Here is a 27,666-nt window from a genome sequence, read left to right as displayed (position 1 = left end):
GGCGCCAGGCCCCGCCCACTTCCGCTTTGGGGTCCAGCAACAGTTGCCAGGGCAAGCCTGGGCACGGCAGGGGGCTTGAGGGCTTCAGGTCCCGCCCACTTCCGCTTTGGAGACCAGCAACAGTTGCAAGGGCAACCCTGGGCAAGGCAAGGGGCTTGAGGGCGCCAGGCCCCGCCCACTTCCGCTTTGGGGGCCAGCAACAGTTGCCAGGGCTTCCCTGGGCATGGCAAGGGGCTTGAGGGCCCCAGGCCCCGCCCACTTCCGCTTTGGGGGCCAGCAACATTTGCCAGGGCAACCATGGGCATGGCAGTGGACTGAAGGGCGCCAGGCCCCGCCCACTTCCGCTTTGGGGCCCATCAACAGTTGCCAGGGCAAGCCTGGGCATGGCAGGGGGCTGAAGGGCGGCAGGCCCAGCCCACTTCCGCTTTGGGGGCCAGCAACAGTTGCCAGGGCAAACCTGGACAAGGCAAGGGGCTTGAGGGCGCCAGGCCCCGCCCACTTCCGCTTTGGGGGCCAGCAACAGATGCCAGGGCAACCCTGGGCATGGCAGGGGGCTTGAGGGCGCCTGGCCCCGCCCACTTCCGCTTTGGGGGCCAGCAACATTTGCCAGGGCAACCATGGGCATGGCAGGGGGCTGAAGGGCGCCAGGCCCCGCCTTCTTCCGCTTTGGGGCCCATCAACAGTTGCCAGGGCAAGCCTGGGCATGGCAGGGGGCTTGAGGGGGCCAGGCCCCGCCCACTTCCGCTTTGGGGCCCAGCAACAGTTGCCAGCGCAAGCCTGGGCATGGCAGGGGGCTTGAGGGCGGCAGATCCCGCCCACTTCCGCTTTGGGGCCCAGCAACAGTTGCCAGGGCAAGCCTGGGCATGGCAGGGGGCTTGAGGGCACCAGGCCCCGCCCACTTCCGCTTTGGGGGCCAGCAACAGTTGCCAGGGCAACCCTGAACAAGGCAAGGGGCTTGAGGGCGCCAGGCCCCGCCCACTTCCGCTTTGGGGGCCAGCAACAGTTGCCAGGGCAACCCTGGGCATGGCAGGGGGCTGGAGGGTGCCAGGCCCCGCTCACTTCCGCTTCGGGGGCCAGCAACAGTTGCCTTGGCAACTCTGGGCATGACAGGGGACTTGAGGGCGCCCAGCCCCGCCCACTTCCGCTTTGGGGCCCAGCAACAGTTGCCAGGGCAACCCTGGGCATGGCAGGGGGCTTGAGGGCGCCAGGCCCCGCCCACTTCCGCTTTGGGGGCCAGCAACAGTTGCCAGGGCAACCCTGGGCATGGCAGGGGGCTTGAGGGCGCAAGGTCCCGCCAACTTCCGCTTTGGGGCCCAGCAACAGTTGCCAGGGCAACCATGGGCATGGCAAGGGGCTTGAGGGCAACAGGCGCCGCCCACTTCCGCTTTGGGGGCCAGCAACAGTTGCCAGGGCAAGCGTGGGCATGGCAGGGGGCTTGAGGGCGCCAGGTCCCGCCCACTTTTGCTTTGGGGCCCAGCAACAGTTGCCAGGGCAAGCCTGGGCATGGCAGGGGACTGGAGGGCGCCAGGTCCCGCCCACTTCCGCTTTGGGGCCCAGCAACAGTTGCCAGGGCAAGCCTGGGCATGGCAGGGGACTGGAGGGCGCCAGGACCCGCCCACTTCCGCTTTGGGGGCCAGCAACAGTTGCCAGGGCAACCTTGGGCATGGCAGGGGGCTGAAGGGCGCCAGGCCCCACCCAGTCCCGCTTTAGTGCCCAGCAACAGCTGCCAGGGCAACCCTGGGCAAGGCAAGGGGCTTGAGGGCGCCAGGCCCCGCCCACTTCCACTTTGGGGGCCAGCAACAGTTGCCAGGGCAACCCTGGGCATGGCAGGGGGCTTGAGGGCGCCAGGTCCCGCCCACTTCCGCTTTTGGGCCCAGCAACAGTTGCCAGGGCAAGCCTGGGCATGGCAGGGGGCTTGAGGACGCCAGGCCCCGCCCACTTCCGTTTTGGGGGCAAGCAACAGTTGCCAGGGCAACCCTGGGCATGGCAGGGGGCTGGAGGGCGCCAGGCCCGCCCACTTCCGCTTTGGGGGGCCAGCAACAGTTGCCAGGGCAAGCCTGGGCATTGCAGGGGGCTTGAGGGCGCCTGGCCCCGCCCACTTCCGCTTTGGGGCCCAGCAACAGTTGTCAGGGCAACCCTGGGCATGGCAGGGGGCTTGAGGGCGCCAGGCCCCGCCCACTTCCGCTTTGGGGGCCAGCAACAGTTGCAAGGGCAACCCTGGGCATGGCAGGGGGCTTGAGGGCGCCAGGTCCCGCCCACTTCCGCTTTGGGGCCCAGCAACAGTTGCCAAGGCAAGCCTGGGCATGGCAGGGGGCTTGAGGGCGCCTGGTCCCGCCCACTTCCGCTTTGGGAGCCAGCAACAGTTGCCAGGGCAACCCTGGGCATGGCAGGGGGCTTGAGGGCGCAAGGCCCCGCCCACTTCCGCTTTGGGGCCTAGCAACAGTTGCCAGGGCAAGCCTGGGCATGGCAGGGGGCTTGAGGGCGCCAGGTCCCGCCCACTTCCCCTTTGGGGCCCAGCAACAGTTGCCAGGGCAACCCTGGGCATGGCAGAGGGCTTGAAGGCGCCTGGCCCCGCCCACTTCCGCTTTGGGGGCCAGCAACAGTTGCCAGGGCAACCCTGTGCATGGCAGGGGGCTGAAGGGCGCCTGGCCCCGCCTACTTCGGCTTTGGGGCCAGCAACAGTTGACAGGGCAAGCCTGGGCATGGCAGGGGGCTTTAGGGCGCCTGGCCCCGCCCACTTTCACTTTGGGGCCCAGCAACAGTTGCCAGGGCAACCCTGGGCATGGCAGCGGGCTTGAGGGCGCCAGGTCCCGCCCACTTCAGCTTTGGGGCACAGCAACAGTTGCCAGGGCAACCCTGGGCATGGCAGGGGGCTGAAGGTCGCCTGGCCCCGCCCACTTCCGCTTTGGGGCCAGCAACAGTTGACAGGGCAAGCCTGGGCATGGTAGGGGGCTTTTGGGCGCCTGGCCCCGCCCACTTCCGCTTTGGGGCCCAGCAACAGTTGCCAGGGCAACCCGGGGCATGGCAGAAGGCTTGAGTTCGCCAGGTCCCGCCCACTTCCGCTTTGGGGCCCAGCAACAGTTGCCAGGGCAAACCTGGGCAAGGCAAGGGGCTTGAGGGCGCCAGGCCCCGCCCACTTCCGCTTTGGGGACCAGCAACAGTTGCCAGGGCAAGCCTGGGCATGGCAGGGGGCTGGAGGGCGCCAGGCCTCGCCCACTTCCGCTTTGGGGCCCAGCAACAGTTGCCAAGGCAAGCCTGGGCATGGCAGGGGGCTGGAGGGCGCCTGGCCCCGCACACTTCCGCTTTGTGGCCCAGCAACAACTGTAAGGGCAAGCCTGGGCATGGCAGGGGACTGGAGGGCACCAGGCCCCGCCCACTTCCGATTTGGGGCCCAGCAACAGCTGCCAGGGCAACCTGGATAGTACCAACATACTGGACAGAATAAGTGGAATTTAAACCACAATATAAATATAAACCTGAGACTGCTAATATACTAGAAATAACTCTGAAATATATGAGTAACCTGTGACAGCCCAATTCCGCTTTGGGGGCCAGCAACAGTTACCAGGGCCACCCTGGGCATGGCAGGGGGCTTGAGGGCGCCAGGTCCCGCCCACTTCCCCTTTGAGGCCCAGCAACAGTTGCCAGGGCAACCCTGGGCATGGCAGAGGGCTTGAGGGCGCCTGGCCCCGCCCACTTCCGCTTTGGGGGCCAGCAACAGTTGCCAGGGCAAACCTGGGCATGGCAGGGGGCTAAAGGGCGCCTGGCCCCGCCCACTTCCGCTTTGGGGCCAGCAAAAGCTGTAAGGGCAACCCTGGGCATGGCAGGGGGCTGGAGGGCACCAGGCCCCGCCCACTTCCGCTTTGGGGCCCAGCAACAGTTGCCAGGGCAACCCTGGGCATGGCAGGGGGTTTGAGGGCGCCAGGCCCCGCCCACTTCCGCTTTGGGTGCCAGCAACAGTTGCCAGGGCAACCTGGGGCATGGAAGGGGGCTTGAGGACACCAGGTCCCGCCCACTTCCGCTTTGGGGCCCAGCAACAGTTGCCAGGGCAACCCTGGGCATGGCAGGGGGCTGAAGGGCGCCTGGCCCCGCCCACTTCCGCTTTGGGGCCAGCAACAGTTGACAGGGCAAGCCTGGGCATGGCAGGGGGCTTTAGGGCGCCTGGCCACGCCCACTTCCGCTTTGGGGCCCAGCAACAGTTGCCAGGGCAACCTGGATAGTACCAACATACTGGACAGAATAAGTGGAATTTAAACCACAATATAAATATAAACCTGAGACTGCTAATATACTAGAAATAACTCTGAAATATATGAGTAACCTGTGACAGCCCACTTCCGCTTTGGGGGCCAGCAACAGTTGCCAGGGCAACCCTGGGCATGGCAGGGGGCTTGAGGGCGCCAGGTCCCGCCCACTTCCCCTTTGGGGCCCAGCAACAGTTGAAAGGGCAACCCTGGGCATGGCAGAGGGCTTGAGGGCGCCTGGCCCCGCCCACTTCCGCTTTGGGGGCCAGCAACAGTTGCAAGGGAAACCCTGGGCATGGCAGGGGGCTGAAGGGCGCCTGGCCCCGCCCACTTCTGCTTTGGGGCCAGCAACAGTTGACAGGGCAAGCCTGGGCATGGCAGGGGGCTTTAGGGCGCCTGGCCCCGCCCACTTCCGCTTTGGGGCCCGGCAACCCTGGGCATGACAGGGGGTTTGAGGGCGCCAGGCCCCGCCCACTTCCGCTTTGGGTGCCAGCAACAGTTGCTTGGCAACCCGGGGCATGGCAGGGGGCTTGAGGGCGCCAGGTCCCGCCCACTTCCGCTTTGGGGCCCAGCAACAGTTGCCAGGGCAACCCTGGGCATGGCAGGGGGCTGAAGGGCGCCTGGCCCCGCCCACTTCCGCTTTGGGGCCAGCAACAGTTGACAGGGCAAGCCTGGGCATGGCAGGGGGCTGGAGGGCGCCAGGCCTCGCCCACTTCCGCTTTGGGGCCCAGCAACAGTTGCCAAGGCAAGCCTGGGCATGGCAGGGGGCTGGAGGGCGCCTGGCCCCGCCCACTTCCGCTTTGTGGCCCAGCAACAACTGTAAGGGCAACCCTGGGCATGGCAGGGGGCTGGAGGGCACCAGGTCCCGCCCACTTCCGATTTGGGGCCCAGCAACAACTGTAAGGGCAACCCTGGGCATGGCAGGGGGCTGGAGGGCACCAAGCCCCGCCCACTTCCGATTTGGGGCCCAGCAACAGCTGCCAGGGCAACCTGGATAGTACCAACATACTGGACAGAATAATTGGAATTTAAACCACAATATAAATATAAACCTGAGACTGCTAATATACTAGAAATAACTCTGAAATATATGAGTAACCTGTGACAGCCCACTTCCGCTTTGGGGGCCAGCAACAGTTGCCAGGGCCACCCTGGGCATGGCAGGGGGCTTGAGGGCGCCAGGTCCCACCCACTTCCCCTTTGAGGCCCAGCAACAGTTGCCAGGGCAACCCTGGGCATGGCAGAGGGCTTGAGGGCGCCTGGCCCCGCCCACTTCCGCTTTGGGGGCCAGCAACAGTTGCCAGGGCAACCCTGGGCATGGCAGGGGGCTGAAGGGCGCCTGGCCCCGCCCACTTCCGCTTTGGGGCCAGCAACAGCTGTAAGGGCAACCCTGGGCATGGCAGGGGGCTTGAGGGCGCCAGGTCCCGCCCACTTCCGCTTTGGGGCCCAGCAACAGTTGCCAGGGCAACCCTGGGCATGGCAGGGGGCTGAAGGGCGCCTGGCCCCGCCCACTTCCGCTTTGGGGCCAGCAACAGTTGACAGGGCAAGCCTGGGCATGGCAGGGGGCTTTAGGGCGCCTGGCCACGACCACTTCCGCTTTGGGGCCCAGCAACAGTTGCCAGGGCAACCTGGATAGTACCAACATACTGGACAGAATAAGTGGAATTTAAACCACAATATAAATATAAACCTGAGACTGTTAATATACTAGAAATAACTCTGAAATATATGAGTAACCTGTGACAGCCCACTTCCGCTTTGGGGGCCAGCAACAGTTGCCAGGGCAACCCTGGGCATGGTAGGGGGCTTGAGGGCGCCAGGTCCCGCCCACTTCCCCTTTGGGGCCCAGCAACAGTTGCTTGGCAACCCGGGGCATGGCAGGGGGCTTGAGGGCGCCAGGTCCCGCCCACTTCCGCTTTGGGGCCCAGAAACAGTTGCCAGGGCAACCCTGGGCATGGCAGGGGGCTGAAGGGCGCCTGGCCCCGCCCACTTCCACTTTGGGGCCAGCAACAGTTGACAGGGCAAGCCTGGGCATGGCAGGGGGCTTTAGGGCGCCTGGCCACGCCCACTTCCGCTTTGGGGCCCAGCAACAGTTGCCAGGGCAACCCTGGGCATGGCAGGGGGTTTGAGGGCGCCAGGCCCCGCCCACTTCCGCTTTGGGTGCCAGCAACAGTTGCCAGGGCAACCCGGGGCGTGGCAGGGGGCTTGAGGGCGCCAGGTCCCGCCCACTTCCGCTTTGGGGCCCAGCAACAGTTGCCAGGGCAACCCTGGGCATGGCAGGGGGTTTGAGGGTGCCAGACCCCGCCCACTTCCGCTTTGGGGACCAGCAACAGTTGCCAGGGCAAGCCTGGGCATGGCAGGGGGCTTGAGGGTGCCAGGCCCCACCCACTTCCGCTTTGGGGCCCAGCAACAGCTGCCACGTCAACCCTTGGCAAGGCAAGGGGCTTGAGGGCGCCAGGCCCCGCCCAATTCCGCTTTGGGGGCCAGCAACTGTTGCCAGGGCAACCCTGGGCATGGCAAGGGGCTTAAGGGCGCCAGGCCCCGCCCACTTCCGCTTTGGGGGCCAGCAACAGTTGCCAGGGCAACCCTGGGCATGGCAGGGGGCTTGAGGGCGCAAGGCCCCGCCCACTTCCGCTTTGGGGCCCAGCAACAGTTGCCAGGGCAAGCCTGGGCATGGCAGGGGGGCTGGAGGGCGCCAGGCCCCGCCCATTTCCGTTTTGGGGGCCAGCAACAGTTGCCAGGGCAACCCTGGGCATGGCAGGGGGCTTGAGGGCGCCAGGTCCCGCCCACTTCCGCTTTTGGGCCCAGCAACAGTTGCCAGGGCAACCCTGGGCATGGCAGAGGGCTTGAGGGCGCCTGGCCCCGCCCACTTCCGCTTTGGGGGCCAGCAACAGTTGCCAGGGCAACCCTGGGCATGGCAGAGGGCTTGAGGGCGCCAGGCCCCACCCACTTCCGCTTTGGGGGCCAGCAACAGTTGCCAGGGCAACCCTGGGCATGGCAAGGGACTTGAGGGCGCCAGGCCCCGCCCACTTCCGCTTTGGGGGCCAGCAACAGTTGCCAGGGCAACCCTGGGCATGGCAAGGGACTTGAGGGCGCCAGGCCCCGCCCACTTCCGCTTTGGGGGCCAGCAACAGTTGCCAGGGCAACCCTGGGCATGGCAAGAGGCTTGAGGGCACCAGGCCCCGCCCACTTCCCCGCCGGGGATCGGTAAGTATAAACCACCCCCCCCCCCCCCCCCCCTGCTCCCAGTGTAGTTTCACGGTGGCGCCTGCTACGTTGTCAGCGTGGTGTAGAGCTGCCGCCGTGAAACTAAACAAATACCACCACGAGTTCTGATTGGCCCACAGGCCGTCCAGTCACATATAATGGATGGTTATCCATCAAAATGTTTACTACTATAGATGGCTGGGTGCAGAATCACCATCGATGGCAATCGTCGATGGTGTATGCACTATTGGCCATTGGATGCAGTTTAAATCCCGGCGGTCGGGATCCCGGCGTTCAAAATCCCAACACCGGAATCCCGAACGCCGAAATCCCGACACCCTCGGAGGTAGAATAAATTAGTGTGCCGAGCGTAGCGAGGCACCGGGCCCGCTGCGTGGCGAGCGCAGCGAGCCCGCAAGGGGGGGCGATCCACACCCCCCCGCCCACCCACCCCACCCCTTGTCGGGATTTTGGCATTCGGGATTCCGGCGTCGGGATTTATAACGCCGGAATCCCGACCGCCGGCTTTTCATGCCGAATCCATTGGCCATCCCTACCTAGCACACTGGGTACAAAAACACTGACACACATACAGCAGGGGAGAGGGTCAGGCTCTGCTGCCCGCACTGAAGCTGACCTCCATCAGCAGAGGGCTCTGCTGCCCTCAATTTAGCTGTACTTCAGCAGCAGGGAAGAGGGAGGTGGGGGGTTCTGACCACAACCATATTCTGCTGCTTTCTCTCTCCTACCTACTCGTATTGCCGGGCTGTCTGTCGGGCAGGGAAGATGGAGCTCAGGCTCCAGAGGCTGTGTGACTTGTTTGACTGATTGTGTTCAGACTTCAGAGACGCTGGTGCTGCAGCTGCTCTCTCTACTTCCCGTTGTGCCTGCCCCTTCCAGTGACGTCACCTCTGTTTCTGCTGCTGCGCCGGGGTTGGAGGACGGTCCCACGGGAAGGAGGTAGCAGCACAGTAGAAGGTACACATGATATATCGGATCTGAAACATCGTGGCTGCTAAAAAGCACCCATGATGAGTCAGATGCCAATATATCTTATGGTCAGCAGGTCCGACGCCCTGATCCGATCTGATGCGCACGGGGCCGCACATCAGATCAGATGTCAAACACATACGATTTTCGGCCGATATCACCCGATTTATCGGCCCAAAGAGCCGAAATCGGGTGAAATCGGCCGAAAATCGCATAGTGTATGGGGGCCTTTACAATAAGTATTACAAGTAACAGTGTAAACTGTTTAAGGTATCATTTTAAATATCACTAAACATTAGATGTGTTTGTTTATTACATCATATTACACTTCAACGTATTTAATTGTTAATATATTGGCTTATGTTTGGCATAACTATATGCCGTAATGCAGCCCATTCGTGTTCCCAGCATAGGGGATGCAAAACTGTTTTTTAAACAAATAAACTAATAAACAAATAAACAGAAGTGTTTTAAATCCTGCACCTAAAGAACAGAGTGTAATGCATTGGTTACTGAACTTACTGGAGCATTCAGTAAAGAGTTTGTTGGACATTAGAAGACACATAGGTACACTACTCTACTAAAGGCAAACAAAAGGTATTTACCCTGTTTTTTTTCCAGCAAGTTTCTTTTCCTGATCACATCAATTACAAAGCTTCCTCGCCCAAAAGAAAAAAAAAAAAAAAACACGTTCCGGAGAAAACACCATATTCACAATTGAAACCATGAAAATGGGTCATTTATCAGGGATTTTTTCTCCCGCCAGTCAGTCACTTTGCACCAGGACAAGCTCGTACTCTCTTTTACTAAGCTAAAGTATATTAATAAACCACTCTAATGCTAGGTACACACCAGGACGACTAGGGCCCGATCAGCACAATCTAGATCCAATTCCGATCAATCGGATGTAGATTGTGTGCTGATTGGGCCCTTTTCTGACCTGGTGTGGAGCGATTCCGATCCGATGCGCGGTCCCGCGGGTCGGTCGGTCGTTATTGAGATCCTACCTGCTGCAGGTAGGATCTCAATGACGACCATAGAACCGGGTGCGGGTCGCCATCGGATCGGACCCGCTCACGGTGCACATCGTGAGCGGGTCGTGCCCTCCCGCGTCATCGTGAGCGGGTCGGACGAGACACTGACGACCCGCTCACGATGTGCATCGTGAGCGGGTCGTCCTGGTGTGTACCCCGCATTAGGCAGCATGACATAATTTTAACTAGATCGGAGCATCTTCACAGTTTTCGTCATTTTCACCATGTTGACTCAGATCAAAAAGCTTTTGCACGTTTCTTATTCAGGTCAAGTCACAACTTTCCCACACTAGCCGATTTTGAATTTCTCAATTTCAGTTTTTTCACTCCGCCCTAATGTACACATAGACATAGAATTTGACGGCAGATAAGAACCACTTGGCCCATCTAGTCTGCCCCTTTTTTTAAACATGTTACCTCAAACCATATTTGATCCTTATTTTTTTGTAAGGATATCAATATGCTTATCCCAAGCATGTTTAAATTGTACTACTGTATTTGCGTCTACCACCTCTGATGGGAGGCTATTCCACTTATCTACTACTCTTTCTGTGAAGTAATTCTTCCTCACATTTCCCCTGAATCTTCCTCCCTCTAGTTTCAGTGCATGTCCTCGTGTTCTGTTGCTCCTCTTCCTGTGAAGAATGTCTCCCACCTGAATCTTCCTCCCTCTAGTGTCAGTGCATGTAATCGTGTTCTGCTGCTCCTCTTCCTGTTACACATAGATAAGAGGCTCCACTGGGGCGGGGACTGATTAGATTCAAATATTCTGAAAAGCACTGGGCAATGTGTCGGTTATAAATAACTGGCCGAATTTCATGTTGACAGTTTCACCTGTACATTCTATATGTCTGTATTTTGACCTTGTCGGTATTTTAAATGTCGGAATTTTGTCCTCGTCGGTAGAATGAACTATAAGGGATTTTGACCGTCGGGATTATATTGAGAATATATATTATATTGGGCAGTGTGTAGGCCTCTTATCAGACATTTAATTGAGTGGTCAATATATATTGATGGACCATCAGCCAATGGGGTCGATCCTATTAACCCCGAAGGGTGTGGATGATACGCTGAGTGCGAATCATCACATCGGACGCACTTTACGGCGGGCCGCATTCCCTGAAAAGTGCGCACACCTCCAGGGGTGCGAGCAAATTTCAGTGAATTCAGCCCTGCGAAGGGTGCGAGTTAGTTAATTTGGGTGCTTTTTTCAGCTTGAATGGCAACTCGCACACCCTTCGGGGTTAATCGGATCGACCCTAACGTGTACCAATCAATACATCTGCGACCAGCATCTTTCACTAGATCTCATTGGCTGCGCAACACAGCGAACACCCAATATATCTTCTAGGAGATATAGCGGCACATCGCTCGGTGTCTGAAGGCAATCCACTCGTACAGCTGCTGCAGGAACCGCCGGTGATTGACAGTCCAGTTGTTGACAGCGCAATCTCTCCAACAGGACTGAAGGCGTTTCACAGACATCAAAACAATGCACGGAATACATAGAATTTGGGTAGTAAAGCAATAGATAAGCCACACAGACATAGAAGAAAGCCTTGAGAGCACAATGTCGTGTTGGTGCAGGCATTCTGGATTACTTCCATGAGTTGTGTATACCTCCCTAACAAGGTACCAGGTAAGACGGCCATCTTGGGCGCGTGGTGTAGGGTTACCCCTAGAAGAAATGAAACATTACAAAGGTTACACTGTGGGAGGCAAGTCATACAAGGACCCAAGGCAGATACGGGATAGCGGATGATTGTGTAGTTGCATGATATACATGGTATAGGACCATCAACTTGAAGCACATGCTGCCCACAGAGGACCCATCCAAGGGAAGCAGCTAGGGTGCACTGTGTAGATCACTGCTGGCAGGGTGTGCAACCTGTGGCAGTACACATTACAGGAACAGCACAGGGATATAAGAATACGCTGGGAGGGGGGTCTCAAATGTCCTGGACTCATAGGAGCAGAATGGGTGGGTGTGAGAAAGTGGAGAGCACATTCAAGTACACTGGAAGTGTGGCTATGTAGGCTGGTACTTTCACCATGAAGGGTAGGCCTGAGAAATGTCCTTCATAGGTAGGGGTCCAGGTGTTCTCATGGTAAAGGTGAGGCAAGGCCACAATGATCTTGAGGTTTCGGATTGTAATGCAGACTATCTGGGCACAAGGTTTTAAAATACATCGCCACCCACCGCAGCAATGCTAGCGCATATGTACCAACATATCTGACTAGCATCAGAATGTGGTGACGAAGACCACCCGCGATACCTTTGATGTGGTATGCAGGGGTTCGCTGTCACAGCTCAGGTCTCTCCCTCCCTCCTCCTATAGGGGGAAGTTTTCTCTCCCAATGCCGCCGCCTCCTCCCTGTAGCCAGCAGAACCTCCGGCTGTGACATGCTGCTAGGGGGGAGGAAGAGTTTGACGGAAGACTAGCAGGGTCTGCGGCCGGCGGGCATTAGACGCCCATAAGCTTCTATGGCATATCGCCACCCAAAGGCAGCCATACCCTGGCCGGCGAAGACACAGCAGCCAAGTCTTCGTACATTTGAAAATGCAGTAAAACCCCCACAAACAGGGGGTTTACCGCATTTTTACCTTAGTACATCCTGCCGTCTGTAGTAATGTTTGCCTTTTATTTCCTTTGGTTTAAACACCGGTATAAGCATCCATCCTGAATACTACCCCACTTGGTACACCTCCCCCTCCAGCAAGAGGGGTGCATCAACTCTAAAACCTGTAAGGCCAGTAACCGTATCCCTGTAGTTCAAACGTATTAAAGCACAGATTAACCCCCAATAAGTTTTTTTACAGTGTGACCCATACAATGGAATCACTACTAGGATATAAAAAGTTTTGCAAAATTACCCGATAAAAATACCAGTACAAACAGCTGCAATAGTATTCTGAGTAGTGTTACCTGTAATAAACGGAGAGGCGCGTCTATTCATTATACACCGGTATAACGCGGCTATAGATTGTAAGCTGACCCTTTATAACTAGACCACAGGTCTTCAACCAGTGGCCCTCCAGATGTTGTTGAACTACATGTCTCAGCATGCCCTGAGGTTTTTTGGCATGCTCTTATACGTCCTTCTGATGAAGCGGCAGATTGTGAAAGGCCAAGAAACGCGTTAAAGAGACCAGGTGCCGACTGCTGCATCACCGTGCTTTCCTGCCTACATTCCGCCTCCGTGACCGCACACCCCGCTGTGGATCCAACCCTGGGAGCTGTTTTGCACACAAGCAAGGAATCAACAGCCGGATAATTCCCCACAGCTTGACCGAGTGACTAAGCCAGAGGCGGGCAGGTTATAGCTCAATTGAGCACCATCCATTTTCCATGTTTTCTCAAATAATTCTTTCTAATACTAAAAGCATGCATGCCATCTAATCCATTAACCTGGACTAAGCTCTGAGAGCTAATTGTCCATCTGCATACTAATCTATATTGAAAGCTGGAGAGAGAGAAAGTGGATATAATGATCATTGCAGCAAGCCACTAACAAATTTTATTGCTTAATCCTGCTTTATTTATTTATATTTGTTTTTTATATTGAAGTACCGGCCGGTATCTGAGTAATAATTGTATAAATTGTGTCATTTAATAAATTTTAAATTGTTTATTTGAATCAGCGCTGCCTCTGAAATTCTTCTTCTTATAGGAAAAAATGTGGCAATGCATGTTGGAACATGTAGTTTTACAACATCTGGAGGGCCACAGGTTGAAGACCCATGTAGTAGACCCTTCATAAAACTACACACTAGCACCCAAACCTATACAGTCAGTCCCAACGAATCAGGCAGCGGGTATAGAGAACATCCTGTCCGATAAGTCTGTAGATCAAGTGATGCCTGTATGAGTACCCAGCTGTAGGCTGTTCTGAACCATAACCTAATCCAGCCCCTGTAGTGTACGAAGAGACAGCCAGGACAAAAGAGTAAATACAAAATCCAATACTTTAATGAAAGAAGAGTAATACAGCCCTGATATACCAATAAAACTGATACAGCTCGGCTGTGGTTTGTTTTCATACACCTGTTATACAAGCAGAATGACACTTTACTACCATTCTCTGAGTTATGAAATATCCTGAGTAGAATTGCATGTGTGTCGTGATCATAAGACATATGCAATACGAAATGAATTGTGGCTGCTCACGTCCAGCGCGGCCGCTAAAGATATAAAATATTGTACAGAACAGTCCAAACACATCACAATTCTTACAGAACTTCCTGTACAAATCTTCATTCTCCATATATGTAGCTATTTACAAGCCTCCAAAAATGATGATTTCTAAGGCAATGTCCCAAAAGGATGAAGAGATAATCGTATGACCTAATATAGGCCTACATTACATAGACTGCTTTACATTTATAATGTAGTGAATGAACCACTGTCACGCTGTAACATGAGTGGACAGCAGACGCCAAAAGTTTTTCTCCAGAACACCATATCTAGAAAACGCAGGTTGTGAACACCAGCATTACTCAGATATTGTGTATACAGTCAAAGTGAGAAAAATATATATATATATTATATGAATTAGGCTAAAATCTTTTAGTCGGGCCTGGCAGCAGCAGATTCTGGGAATTAGCACCAAGCAACGTAATTTGACTGGTGGATGGAAGAACCAAAAAAAAAAAAAAAAAAAAAAATGTATAAAAATAAATATAAAAAACCCACAACCCGGTTGCGCCATCTTAACGCCGGTGATGGCTGTGTCCAGGGTAATCTCGGTCATAGTTCCGATGCCTCACTCTGTCATAAGATCGCGAGCGCTCTCTCCGATGGTCACGATAGTAGTGACTTTTCTTCTTGTATTTCCCGGAGTCTGGACTCCCGTGGGAGCGGCTGTGAGCTGGGGACGAGCTCCTGCTGTGGGACCTTTTGTGTCCTGTATATTTATAGTCATTGCTCTTGCTGTACACGTGACCTTTGGAGCTTTTGTAGACTCCATGATTTGGTTTTCGAGGTGGTGAATCACTGCGGCTTCTCGAGTGACTGCGTGACTTCGTCCCACTGGATGTAGAGTAGCTTTCACTTTTTCTATAAAAAATAAATAAAATTACTTTTAAAGAGATGTCACCTGTTCAAGTTCTATAAATGCTGGTGGGGGAAGGCACTCGCACAATGGAAGACAGAATGTGATAGTGAAGGGTCTATTAAGAACAGCCGAGTACATTCAAATGGTGCATGGCCTAGAATACAAAACATACCAGGAAATACTAAAAGATATTAATATGTGTAGTTTGGAGCAGAGAAGGGAAAGGGGGGACATGATAGAAACTTTCACATATATCAAGGGTTATAACAAGGTACAGGTGGGAGACATTCTTCACAGGAAGAGGAGCAACAGAACACGAGGACATGCACTGACACTGGAGGGAGGAAGGTACAGGTGGGAGACATTCATCACAGGAAGAGGAGCAGCAGAACACGAGGACATGCACTGACACTAGAGGGAGGAAGGTACAGGTGGGAGACATTAGTCACAGGAAGAGGAGCAGCAGAACACGAGGACATGCACTGACACTAGAGGGAGGAAGGTACAGGTGGGAGACATTCTTCACAGAAAGAGGAGCAGCAGAACACGAGGACATGCACTGACACTAGAGGGAGGAAGGTACAGGAGGGAGACATTAGTCACAGGAAGAGGAGCAGCAGAACACGAGGACATGCACTGACACTAGAGGGAGGAAGGTACAGGAGGGAGACATTAGTCACAGGAAGAGGAGCAGCAGAACACGAGGACATGCACTGACACTAGAGGGAGGAAGGTACAGGTGGGAGACATTCTTCACAGGAAGAGGAGCAACAGAACACGAGGACATGCACTGACACTAGAGGGAGGAAGGTACAGGTGGGAGACATTCTTCACAGGAAGAGGAGCAACAGAACACGAGGACATGCACTGACACTAGAGGGAGGAAGGTACAGGTGGGAGACATTCTTCACAGAAAGAGGAGCAGCAGAACACGAGGACACGCACTGACACTAGAGGGAGGAAGGTACAGGTGGGAGACATTCTTCACAGGAAGAGGAGCAACAGAACACGAGGACACGCACTGACACTAGGGGGAGGAAGGTACAGGTGGGAGACATTCTTCACAGGAAGAGGAGCAACAGAACACGAGGACACGCACTGACACTAGGGGGAGGAAGGTACAGGTGGGAGACATTCTTCACAGGAAGAGGAGCAACAGAACACGAGGACACGCACTGACGCTAGAGGGAGGAAGATTCAGGGGAAATGTGAGGAAGAATTACTTCACAGAAAGAGTAGTAGATAAGTGGAATAGCCTCCCATCAGAGGTGGTAGAGGCACATACAGTAGAGCAATGTAAACATGCTTGGGATAGGCATATTGATATCCTTACAAAAAAATAAGGATGAAATATGGTTTGAGGTCACATGTTTAAAAAAGGGGCAGACTAGATGGGCCAAGTGGTTCTTATCTGCCGTCACATTCTATGTTTCTATGCAAACAATTTAAGTCACTACAGTATACTGCATTTAATAAAAACACAAAGCCAGAGAAGTTTGCTTATTCATTTAAGAGGAGTCAGAAAAAAAACACTTATTTCAGCCAAATGGCAAGTAGTATCCTTATGTATCCCTATATGAATATATGCTGCGCTATATAAGGAACTGTAAATTACGTAGTACAGTGTCATCCATCTTACAGCCCCTTTCACACAGACTGTCAGCCCATGTCTTTGCCAGTGCTTGCTGCATGACCCAGGTCTAGGACCAAACCCAGGTCAGGGATTGAGGAAATTCGTCCATTTGTAAAACCATTTCAATGTCCGATTCCCTGACGGAGCACTAGTTGGAGGGGAACTGAGGCACTATTGTCAGTCGTAGTTGGAGGGGAACTGAGGCACTATTGTCAGTCGCATGAAGAGATCAACTCCAAACTTCCACTTTAAGCCAGAAGAACCTGGGTTCAGCCTGAACAGTGAAAAGTTAGGAATAACCTTATGTAGTCACCCGCGTCTGTAAAGGGGGAAGATCTGAAGCCCACAAGCCATGCGTAGTGTACAGGTCAGAACGTGGATTTCCGTGTGAATGGGGTATTATTGGAAAGCTTCACATTTTAGGGTTATACAGTTTCAGCATATTAAACACTCACCTTCTTTTTGGTGACACAGATCGGGAGTGGGACCGGGAATAGCTGTGGTCCCTGCTGCCACTGCCGCTCTCCCTTCCTTTCTTAACTCTGTAATAAGAGCACATATTTAACTTCAGGTCACAAATAGTTATTGGAGGTCACCACATGCCCCTTTCACACACACAGGACTTTGTTGTGTTGGGCACATGCCACAGATGAAGTGTACAGTTGAGGAACGAGGAGGCTCTCTGGGTACACCCTTCACTGGCGTTCCATCAGTGACATATAGAGATGAGACTGGCAAAACCAAGTATATACATAAAGAATCACTCATGGGATCTTTAACCATTTACTTGTATTCCAATAAGGTCCATAGGTCAAACACATACAACGTTTCAATGCCTGGCCATTGTTCGAGCTATGGGGGGTGAAATGTAATAGGATGAGAGAATCAGAAAGTGGGAGCTTTGGAAAAAAAAAAAAAAAATCTCCCGCTTTTTTTTAAAGCAGCAATCATTTACACTGCAAAACCAGTTTGGTTTTGCAGTGTAAAGTATTGCCGCTTTATAAGTTTATAAGGATTCTCTCACCCATAGGCTCTATACCACTTCTCACATAGGGGGCTATTGGGGTCACACAAAGCATTAAACCCCCAGGCTACTTTCCTTGTTAAGCCTAAGGTTTTGCAGATCTCTCTGCAAACTAAAACGGTACATACACACTGCGCGATGTGTGCGTTTTAGAGATTTTCCCAGGGGATGGAAGACTGGACGCTATGGAAAGCCATCCACCCCACCACTTGTCTGCTGGTAATACCAACAGATGAGCTACAGGAGTGCGCATCAGTGCCCATCACTGCCACGTACACACTGGGAGGCTTTTGAGCGGAAAGCAGCTCAGAAGACAAAACTGAGCCGAGTCCTGCTCAAAGTCACCCAGTGTGCATGGGCCTAAAGAGGAATATTTGCAGTGGAGTGTGCATCAAGCAACGGTTACATCAGTTATATAGGTGCCCACTTCTAATAGATCAACATTTTGGCTCAAGAAACCACTGAACGTATTAGTGCATTATGCAGATTTGCAATACACAACTCACCCATTTACAGGACTTGCAGACGTGATTCTTTTGGCCCCATCTCCTTTTCTTTTGGAGGTTTTCAGTGTAGGGGAAAGCTTATTTGCTCTTCCTTCCTTTGGAGATTCTGCAACAACAAATATCGTTAGACCTAGGTAGGAGCAAACTCCATTATACACACCCCCAACTGGCATTTTGAATGACATACCATTTTTCACATTGGGAGAAAACTCTTGAGCATTATCTAAGCGTGGCGTTCCATCTGGCAGCAGTCCTTTTGCCTTGGCTTTAGCCTCCTCCATCAGCAGCTTTTTCTTCTCTACTTTACTTTCCAGAACAGCCAAATCCATCTGGAATTTAATACAGCGGCAGGTTATAAGAGAACACATGCAATACTTTTGTTTAAAGGAGAGATAGAGGGGTTTTAGGACTGAGACCTGAAGGGAAAGGGTCACAAATGCTGAAGTGTAAATAACAGGAGCGGAGGAGAGAACAGCCACATATTTATATCTACAGATCAAAAAAATAAAGTGCGCTTCTGTTGTAGACCACCACCAACAGATTCAGATAACCGTAATAATTTTAAACTGTATTCAAGCAATTCAGCACATTTAATAAAAATACAATAAAATGTTTTTCATTCCTTTGGCACAATTGTAGTTTTTCAGAGTAAGGAAAACGAACACCCAACGCTTTTCGTCTTTATGACTTCATCAGGGGTAGTGTTCTATACGTTGTTATAAAGTGGGAGTGAATATTTTCAATCCACTTAGGTGTATCACATTCTGATCAAGACAGGCTGAAGCGCCTTTTGGGCATACTTTATTTGTGACCAATCAACTCGAATGAAAGAAGTCAAATAAAAATGAGCAAAACTGGAAGGGGAACACCATGAATTGGTCTTCCACAAGAAAAAAACCTTTTCAGTAATGTATCTAATACAAGGGTCCTTCTCAGCCTGCACAATAAAATAGAAATATCTATCTATCGGTGGTGTGCACTAAGGACTGGCATTTCACTAAATAGCAAAAGATTTGGCTGTTCCCCGCTTCCTCACCATTTTATTGCAAGATGTTGCAGTGTGTGCAAGGGAATCAGAGCATGGTATTCGTTTATTGTAATAGAACACGGTGTAGTTGGGGAGCGGGGTGAAGAGACTCCTACCATATAGAGCTTTGGTATTACATTCATATCACAACGTTTGTCTTTGTATTGCTTTGACAAGTTACAGATTACTGTATTATGACTTATGCCCATTAAAGGCGTTTAAGTTCTCTGTCTGAGCCTATCTTGTATTTTTTTATTTTATTGATTTGTTACAATTATATAAAATGCATAAAACAGACACGATCCCTGGCCCTTTATAAATGTGCCAGGGCGGCTTTGCAATAGATCTTTGATACATTCCTGTGGTGTTTGTGGTCTGAGCTGGAGTTGGGAAAAGGGTCCCCAAACAGCAGCCAAGAAGGGCCCAGCATGGGGCACAGCATCTGTGTGGGGGCACTGATGAAAGAAAGCTTTCCATGCACACCATCACCCAGTAGACCCATGTAAAGGGATGTTCTTACACATACCTTCTTTCGGGTGTACAGCCTTAAAATCTGAAGGCAGACCTCCTTAATATCATCTTCAGACACACCAAACAGAAGAAACCAGTGTGGACGAGTTGGGAGACTGATCTATAGAGAGAAAGTCACATTGAGATCAAGCATAAAGTAAGGGAGTGGAGCCAGAGAGAAGAGAAGGGAAGGGGGTTTAATGCTGACCTCCAGTATCCTTGCAGCCAAATAGATACAAGCACAGGCAATGGTTTCAGGATCGAACCGCACAAATACATCAGTGCGAAGACTGTCATTCATGTAGTTCCTGCAATGATAAAGAAAAAGCCATTCCAGACTTATAACCCCCAGAAGAACGTGAACTACTGTTACTGAGGATAAGGTGCTTATTTCTGCCCCGTCTGATATGGAGAGAGCTTACAAGAGTAAGGAGGATGGAGAACCAATTTTAATCTTTATAGGTTAAAGCCTATAGTGAAGCCATATAGTCTAATGAATGTCTGGGACATTAAAGCCAGCTTCACTTCTAAGATGTCCAAGTGGAGAGGTCCACACTAAAAAGGATTCCAGCAACTTTTATAGAATCAGATTTCCATTATGCTGCAACATATTGCACATGTTTTAAGGCGGTGAGATCAGCACTAAACAGACATTGTCCTAAATACTGAAACAAGTAGAACAAAGGACATATCAAACTTAACATTTTCAGTAAGACTTGTTTAAGTTCATAGACTTATATACAATGGCACTTTTTGCATAGAAAGAAAAAGACATTTAAAAACTAAAAACTGTAGATTGCAAGAAAAAAAGCATAAAAAAACAGAACTAAAACGGAATAAAAAAACACTACTTTTCATCGTGAAGAAAAGGTCATGAAAAGAAAGGAAACCACGAGGAGCGGTGAGTCCGGTTACTCCGCTGGATGTATACCACCTGACCCAGAGGCAGCCTTCTTTTCTGGGGAACCTGCTTGGGATTGACTGAAGACGGCAGCTATCCCTGCACCAAAGCGCTTGGACAGCAGAGGAGAAGTCTTAGTCACTTACCCTCAGAGGCTAGCCTTTGATCAAAAGAGTACAGAAAACAAAAGTTAAAATAGGTTCTCCATCCATTTAATAATAAAAGTACCAGACAGTTCAGTCAGAATTACACCAACCCCTTTTATCCCTTAAGCATAATCACCCGATCTCCCAGCAACAAGACAAGTTAAAGACAAAAACTATATGCAGTCTTAAATGGTCACTTAACCTAAAATACAAGTTACAGTTTAAAAAAAAAAAAAAAAAAAAGCCAAACCAAATTCATCACAGTCACAATGAAATAAAATCTGAATGAGCTTAGACCATTTTAAGTACCACCTTCTAATTATCTATCTTCTCCGTAAGGGCTGAAGGATAGGAAGTCTGCTGGGCACAAATACCACCCTCAACCCTTCCAGCAAGCAGCGTATAAACCATTTGTTTGGTTAGGTCTACATCTTATTTTATATAAAGCAACTTGTATTTTAGGCCATGTGATCAATTAAGGGAATGCTTGTCATTTTGAGGAGGTCTGAATACTTTGGGGGGGTTTCAACTTGCTCTTCAAACCCATGAGATGAGCCTTGAAAATGTGCCAAGACAGGTAGAGGCACACTTCAAATCTCTCCCTGCTCTTCACTCCAAATATGGGAAAGCTGAAGCGACTCTCATGCATTCCCTTCAGTCAATGGCAATCAGATCTTCTACAGTCAATAGTAGGAACCAGTTGGAGTTGATAGAGCTATTAGTTCCTTTGATGCTCACAGGGATTGTCAAGCACTGCTATGGACTGCCCTACAGATCCTGCAAGCCATGAAAGCATTAAGTGTAAACTGTAGGAATACACAGGAACAAGTGACTTACCATGAAGTCTGGACAAGGTGGTTATTAAGATGACAATCCAAAACCTGCAGGTACATCACAATAACCTGGAAAACAAATACATTTGTATCACTGCAAGAGCAGCACCGGATAAAGCAGATACTTCTACATATTCATTCATTTAGTCTACTTTACACATATTGCAGAGAAATACATACACCATTTCAAAGCCGGAATAGTATCTACCCAGAATTACAGTACGCTAAGCTGCAGTCAAAGCAGCCTCAAGATTGGGATATCTGAACATTAAATACATGTGAAGTATGCAGTTGACCAGTGGTTCACAGCACAGGTTCTTGGGATCCCTCACAGAATCACAGGTGAAATAATTAGCTCCACCTGTGGAACTTTTAAAATGTCACTCAGTAATGAATGCACCTGTCAGGTGACCTGGAAAATGTGAACTGTGCGGGGTCCCGAGGACAGTTTGAGGACCAGTATATTAAAGTAAATTGCGCGTACTGGTCATCCGTTTGGTCAGTTATAGGTTGATTGACAGCCTCCAACACTGGCGTCACCCATCACTTTGACCATGGGTCTTCAAACTGTGGCCCTCCAGATGTTGTGAAGCTACAAATCCCAGCATGCCTTGCCACAGTTTTGCTATAAGGGAGTGTAAAACTGGCAAGGCATGCTGGGATTTGTAGTTTCACAACATCTGGAGGGCCACAGTTTGAAGACCCATGACTTTGACCATATACATTGAGTTGTTCCTGGACCACCAACTCAAGGGACCCCAGTGTGCCTAGGCAAACCGTTTGGGAGCCACTGCAGTAGACTGTATGACAACCCAATATACACACACACACCAATTTATACTCACTTTATGAGGGTGCTTCACATGAACACAAAAGCCTAATTCCTTCAGGACCCTCCTCTCAGCTTTTATGATTTGGTTCTTCAGAGTAACATATTCTGGGTCCAACACTAATGGTAATGGTTTCCTACAAAAGGAGAACAATGGTAATGGTCTTTTGGGGCTGTTCTATACATTTATGGTTCTACTGAATAACTGTCAGTGTTACAGGATATACAAATGACCCAACATCACCTTTAGCTAATCACTTACACAGAATATGGCAATATGCACAGATTTCTATATACACCCATTTGCAATACCAAGGAAGAGAAGGAAAGAAAAAAAAAAAAAAAAAAAAAAGAAGGAAGAATTCACAAAGCTCAGGGCCCCTTGCAGATTACTCTAACACAGATAGAGGTGAGGCACAAGATGCATTAACTGAACACTTACTGTTTATCTCGCAGCTGCCGAAGACGATGAAACACGTTAATAACATCCCTGATACGTCTTGGAGCCTCCTCAATTTTGGATGCCAAGTGGACACAGGCCATGGAAACATGCTTTAAAAAAAAAAAAAAAAAAAAAAAAGGTGGAGAAGGATTAAGGATTGGTTTAATGATTTGGGGAATCATGGGCCCCATACACATTGAAGAACAGTCTACTCTACACCATAAATATGTCCTATTTCAAAGTTTAGAGGTGTCATCACAGCTTTGTTAACCCTTTGCGGCGGTGCCGCAGAGGTAATCAGCTGGTCGCAGGTGCAAGCTCCTGTGACCAGCGATTAGAACGGGGCTGAAAACGGGAGCACGCATCCGGAGATTTATCACCGGGGCACACTCCCATCACTGGCAATATGGTCACCTGCGACCATATTTCCAGCCCCTATCACCCCCGTGTGTACACAGCTTAAGGTGCCCACACGCCTATCCGATTTCACACAAGTCAGATGGGTAGGGCCGAGAAATCACCCAAAATTGGCATCACCTCTGACCCAATGTGTGGTCCCATGTGCATTCGTGATGTGTTGGGTCCAGACCTAGGTGTGTGCCAGCGGTGGCACACTTATGTGCAGCAGCGGGCAGGAAGTAGCTGGTGAATGACAATATTTTGAAAAGACCAGCCGAATGCTGATTGGATGAGAGAATTCTACCTACCAGCTGCATTCTATGTAATTATCCCTATAGATTGTAAGCTTGCAGCAGGGCCCTCTTACCTCCAAGTCTGTCTGTTTTTGCCCAGTTTGTTTTATCTCTGTTCACAATTGTAAAGCGCAACAGAATCTGCTGCTTTACACAAGAAAACAGAATCTACTGCGCTATACAAGATATATTTTTGTTTTGCATAGATGTACAGAGCACAATAAGTCGAATACAAAAAATAAAGATAAAAAAAAAAAAACCCTCACCTCCATTGAATGCTTTACAAAAGATTTTGTATAGAAGAACCGCTGAAATAACACTTGTCCTGTAGCCATTGCCACCTAAAAAAAATAAAAAAAAATTCTTTAGCGTGCTACAACTAACAGGATGTTAGAAGTCAAAACCAACACACTTAGGGCCTTAGAGTATCAGAACTTTTTTCACAGTACCCCTAAGCCAAGGTGTTCTATGGGAAACATTTTGAGAAGAAAAAAAAAAGAAAAAAAGATATAATCTTAGAAAAGCACATGAGAAGAAATGGCCCGTCCCATGAGGATAAATAGATACACGTGTCAAAAGTTTGGACACACCTTCTCAAGAGAGTTGTTTGTACAGTAGATTAATACATCAAAATTATGAAAGAACGCATATGGAATTAGGTTGTAATCCAAAAAGTTTTAAACAAAATCACAATATTTTTTAGATTCCTCAAAGAAGCCCCCTTTTGCTTTGATGACCGCCTTGCACACTTCTCCCGAATTGATTTTCCAACAGTCTTTAAAGAGTTCACAGAGGTGCTGAGCACGTGTTGGCTGCTGTCCTTCACTCTGCGGTCCAACTCATCCCAAACCACCTCAATTGGTTTTAGGTGTTTGATGAATCAAATATATATAAAACACTTGGATTGGTTTAAAACTTTGTTTACAACATATTTCCATATGTGTTATGTCATAGTTTAGATATCTTCAGTATTAAATCTACATACTTATAAAAAAAAAAAATTTCACTGACTTCGTAAAATGAATCCTAACGCTTCCAAAAGTGATTTAGCCCATAGTAACCAGAATCTGTCTCAATACTCTATTGCAGTGGTAGCCAACTAGTCCTCGAGAGCTACAAAGTGTTTTTAAGTTATCTAGATCACCAGCTGGGGAACAGGTGCACCCATTACTGACTGACACATAAATGATCCACGGGTGGAGCCAATTACTTCACTTGTGATTCTGTGAGGAGACCTGGAAAACGTGAACTGTTGGTAGCTCTCGAGGACTGGAGTTGGCTATCCCTGCTCTATTGCACCCTAAAAAAATGATACATTGCAATATCACCTCTTCATTTTTAATAGCTTTAGTAAATGCAGCTCTAACTATGTAATAAATTGTGGCTTGTAGGTCCTGCTATGGACATGTGTATTCCAAGCAGGGGCACACAACAGATGAGGAAAGCAGACATGAAGAACCTAATGCTTCATAGAAGTTAAGATGCTGTATCAGTTTTAAAATAGCCTAGCGCAAAATTAGACCAATAACTACATATTCCATCACTATAATGCTAGTGATGCTTTATTATGGAGTGTTGAGAGTCCTACTCGGATGCAGGAGTCTGGGGGAAATCCTATTTCCTGAATCCGCACAACAAAGCCAAAATGCAATCCATCAATAACTGTTCCTGGTTTGGTGTGGAGCAACACCCCCCCTGAACACATTAGAGTATAGCAGTGGAGGTTGCCCATAGCAACCAGATTCAAACCAATATCAAGAAGGTACTAAAAACTAAATAATTAGAATCTGGTGAAATAATTAGCTCCTCTGGTGGATCTTTTAAAATGTGTCAATGAGGAATTGACACCTGGCACCTGCCGGGTGACCTGGAAAAACTGAGTGAGTTCCTGAGGTCAGAGTTTGAGAGCCCCTGTCCTACTGAATTAGAGAAAATCCTCCCTAAGCGATCCTTACTACTCCCTGCAGTACAGTTTGATGGTTGTACCCCCAGCCTAACCTGAGGACTACGTTATCAAATGGTAGTTTCTAAGCATTTTGCGCAGCAATTACTCACCTTCCGAAGCAGTGCCTTCAGCATCGGGATCCAATCGACCGCAGCAGTGGCAAGTATGTGAGGTGTGTGCACGACCCATGTGTCAGTGTTACATGCCCTCGGGGGCTTACAACTCCTAGTTCCCCCTCCCTATTGGAGAGAGACCACCAAAAAGGCAAGTACCTTTATTTTATTTGTAAACTGCAGGTATAATGGGCCCATACACTTATAAGATATCGCATCTCTGGGTGCCCTTTCAGCACCCAATGTCGCATGCCATCTTACAATGACACATCGGGTGCTGGAAGAGGACGGCGGAGTATAGCGTAGCGCTAGCATAGCGCTAGTGGGAGGCGGGGGTCAGCGGTGGCGAGGAAATGGTTTAAAACACTGGGCTGCCCTGATTGGCTGAGCTCTCAGCCAGTCAGAGGGCAGTCCAGTGTCCTAAACAATTCTGCAGCCACCACTGACCCCCGCTGATCCGGGACCTGACCGCAGTGGACGGGGACTGAGGCCGAGACGGCTCCTACTAAAGGAGGATACCAGCATGCACTCAACAGCACATACTACCTATCGACACGACATTCAACAGCGTGCCGACGCATTGCATCGAATGGCCCCTTAAAAAACGCATACAAGCATTTGATTTATCGGCCAGATCTGAGATATTGCATACAATCATTAGATTTTGAGCACAAGTGTATGGACAGCAATAGGAACATGCATAGTAGTACTCCAAAACTGTGGGCATGAGGGTTGCGTTTTTCTGTTTCATAATTCAGGCCCAATTTTTATTCCCCAGTATAACGGGAGGCAAAGGGTTTTTGTCGTGTACCTACATCTGATTCCTCCCCTCCCCCCCCCCCCCCCATTCCTAGAAGAAGTTCTTCAACATTCAACAGGGGGCAGGGGAGAGGAATGGCAAATGTGATCATTACTACAAACATCTCACCTTTACGGCACAAAGCCCACAAATTGTACTATAGGCTGTCTCGTAATAAAAGTACAGTTAGAACCATGTTAATATTCAAGGACCAAAATTAAAACCCCAGCAGGCAGGGTGTGTGATCAGTTCCCTAATCCTTTCAGAGAAAAAAACCCACAGCACAGTACCCGAGACAGGTGACTGAGTGCAGACTATGACGCACTGCACGTTCCTGCTGAGCAGGGTGCTTTCCCAGAAACAGAACAAAGGAGCCGCTGCACGAGAGGTGACGTCAGGGGCCCTGCTATAGTAACCGGCCGCTTCCTGCATTGGGCAATCATCACCAATGACCCCAAAATCAACCACCACCAGGAGACGCGAGCGATATATTGGTACATACCCGGGGACCAGCGAGTGCTGTAGCCGGGAACGTTGTAGCCACCAGGGATTTCCAGGGTATAGTCAGGTGGCAGGCATGCGGGAACCTACAGAACCGTTGCCCTGGACAACGGCTGTATCTATACCCCAGTGGGTATAGGGGGATGCAGGAGGCTGCTTGGGAGGTAGCGCGCCCCCTGCACCCATTGTCCTCTCAGCAGCGCGGACACTCCGGCACAGCAGGCCTCAGCGCCCGGCTCGGGTATACATGGCGGCCTGGCCACACACACAGAAAGACCCGTGAATACATAACCCACCCCCGCCACTCCCGAGCGACGCCAGGCCCGGCGTCACAGGCCCTTACCTGCGGGAGCCGCAGCAGAATGCCGGCCGACTGGATGAGTTCGCAGCCTACGCAGCGCAGATCGGTCTCCGTCTCCATGTCCAGCCCGTCCACGATGGACGGCGTGAAGGCGCATTTCTCCTCAGGCAGCAGGCAGTTCTCCAACGAGATGAGGACCCCGGAGTAGATCTTGTCCCCAATTAGTATGCCGGCAGCGGGTACAGTGGAAGCGGCCGCCATCTTCCCGTCTTCTTCACCAAGCTGCCGGGCCAGCGCTGCCCGTCTCTTTACGCCTCGTCCACGCCTATCCCTAGCGTGCTGATTGGCCATTTCTGACTCAATCTTCGCTCTGTATGGCTGGAACGGCTGTCCGTCACACAGGGAGGCGAATCCTAGCATACGTCACATCGTGTGCCCCAACGGCTCTCTGGACCCGCCTATTTCCGCCAGGATGACTCAAACCTGGGGCATCTCGCACAAACAGCGGTGACGTCCTCTCCCATGATGCACAGGGCAGCGCCGGCCAGTTTCGTTTACTACACAGGCACTGGGAAAACACACGATTGATTATATATTCAACAAAATAAAATAAAAGTAGTATCAGTGTCTATAACATAACCCCTTCCAATTCTATCAGCTAAATAAAATGCTTTCTTCTAAAAGGTGACCATACACTTTACATACCTCCCAACATGACCCTCTACAGGAGGGACACAATGCTCTGTCTCTGGACTTCCCCCTTAATTTTATGACTACCACAGCAGCGTAACCATACCTCCCAACTGTCACGATTCCGTCGGGACAGTCCCGATTTTCGGGTCCTGTCCCGACGTCCCACCCGCGGCAGGCATTGTCCCGCTGCGGGGGGTGGCAGTTGGCAGACCCCCCAATCTAGTAGAATAGACGCTGT

General features: G+C 50.8%; 2 protein-coding genes across 4 annotated transcripts in view; one reads left to right on the top strand and one right to left on the bottom strand.

The window, feature by feature from the left end:
- The window catches only part of MXRA8 (matrix remodeling associated 8), a 543,508-nt gene that overhangs the window by 327,307 nt on the left and 188,535 nt on the right, over window positions 1-27,666 (top strand). The gene's annotated exons all lie outside the window — the stretch shown is intronic.
- On the bottom strand, window positions 13,428-27,113 carry CCNL2 (cyclin L2). Of its 3 annotated transcripts, XM_083163383.1 has the most exons (11): window positions 26,778-27,113; window positions 23,343-23,417; window positions 22,385-22,494; window positions 21,959-22,079; window positions 21,118-21,182; window positions 19,442-19,541; window positions 19,250-19,354; window positions 17,884-18,025; window positions 17,697-17,802; window positions 16,622-16,708; window positions 13,428-14,535 (listed from the first exon to the last, which is right to left on the bottom strand). In XM_083163383.1, exons 1-11 carry the CDS (start codon window positions 27,084-27,086, stop codon window positions 14,190-14,192), a joined length of 1,566 nt encoding a protein of 521 aa, XP_083019509.1. In that variant the 5' UTR covers window positions 27,087-27,113; the 3' UTR covers window positions 13,428-14,189. The 3 variants fall into 3 exon arrangements, with proteins under 3 accessions (XP_083019509.1, XP_083019511.1, XP_083019510.1); XM_083163385.1 differs by lacking the exons at window positions 21,959-22,079; window positions 22,385-22,494; window positions 23,343-23,417; window positions 26,778-27,113 and adding an exon at window positions 20,281-20,294 and having other exon boundaries at window positions 21,118-21,141; XM_083163384.1 differs by lacking the exons at window positions 21,118-21,182; window positions 21,959-22,079; window positions 22,385-22,494; window positions 23,343-23,417; window positions 26,778-27,113 and adding an exon at window positions 20,085-21,094.

This window comes from Crinia signifera, chromosome 19, assembly GCF_055691185.1.
Source record: "Crinia signifera chromosome 19, ASM5569118v1, whole genome shotgun sequence".
NCBI lineage: Eukaryota > Metazoa > Chordata > Amphibia > Anura > Myobatrachidae > Crinia > Crinia signifera.
Note: the sequence above shows the minus strand (reverse complement) of the source record. Positions and strands in the feature narration are given on the sequence as shown.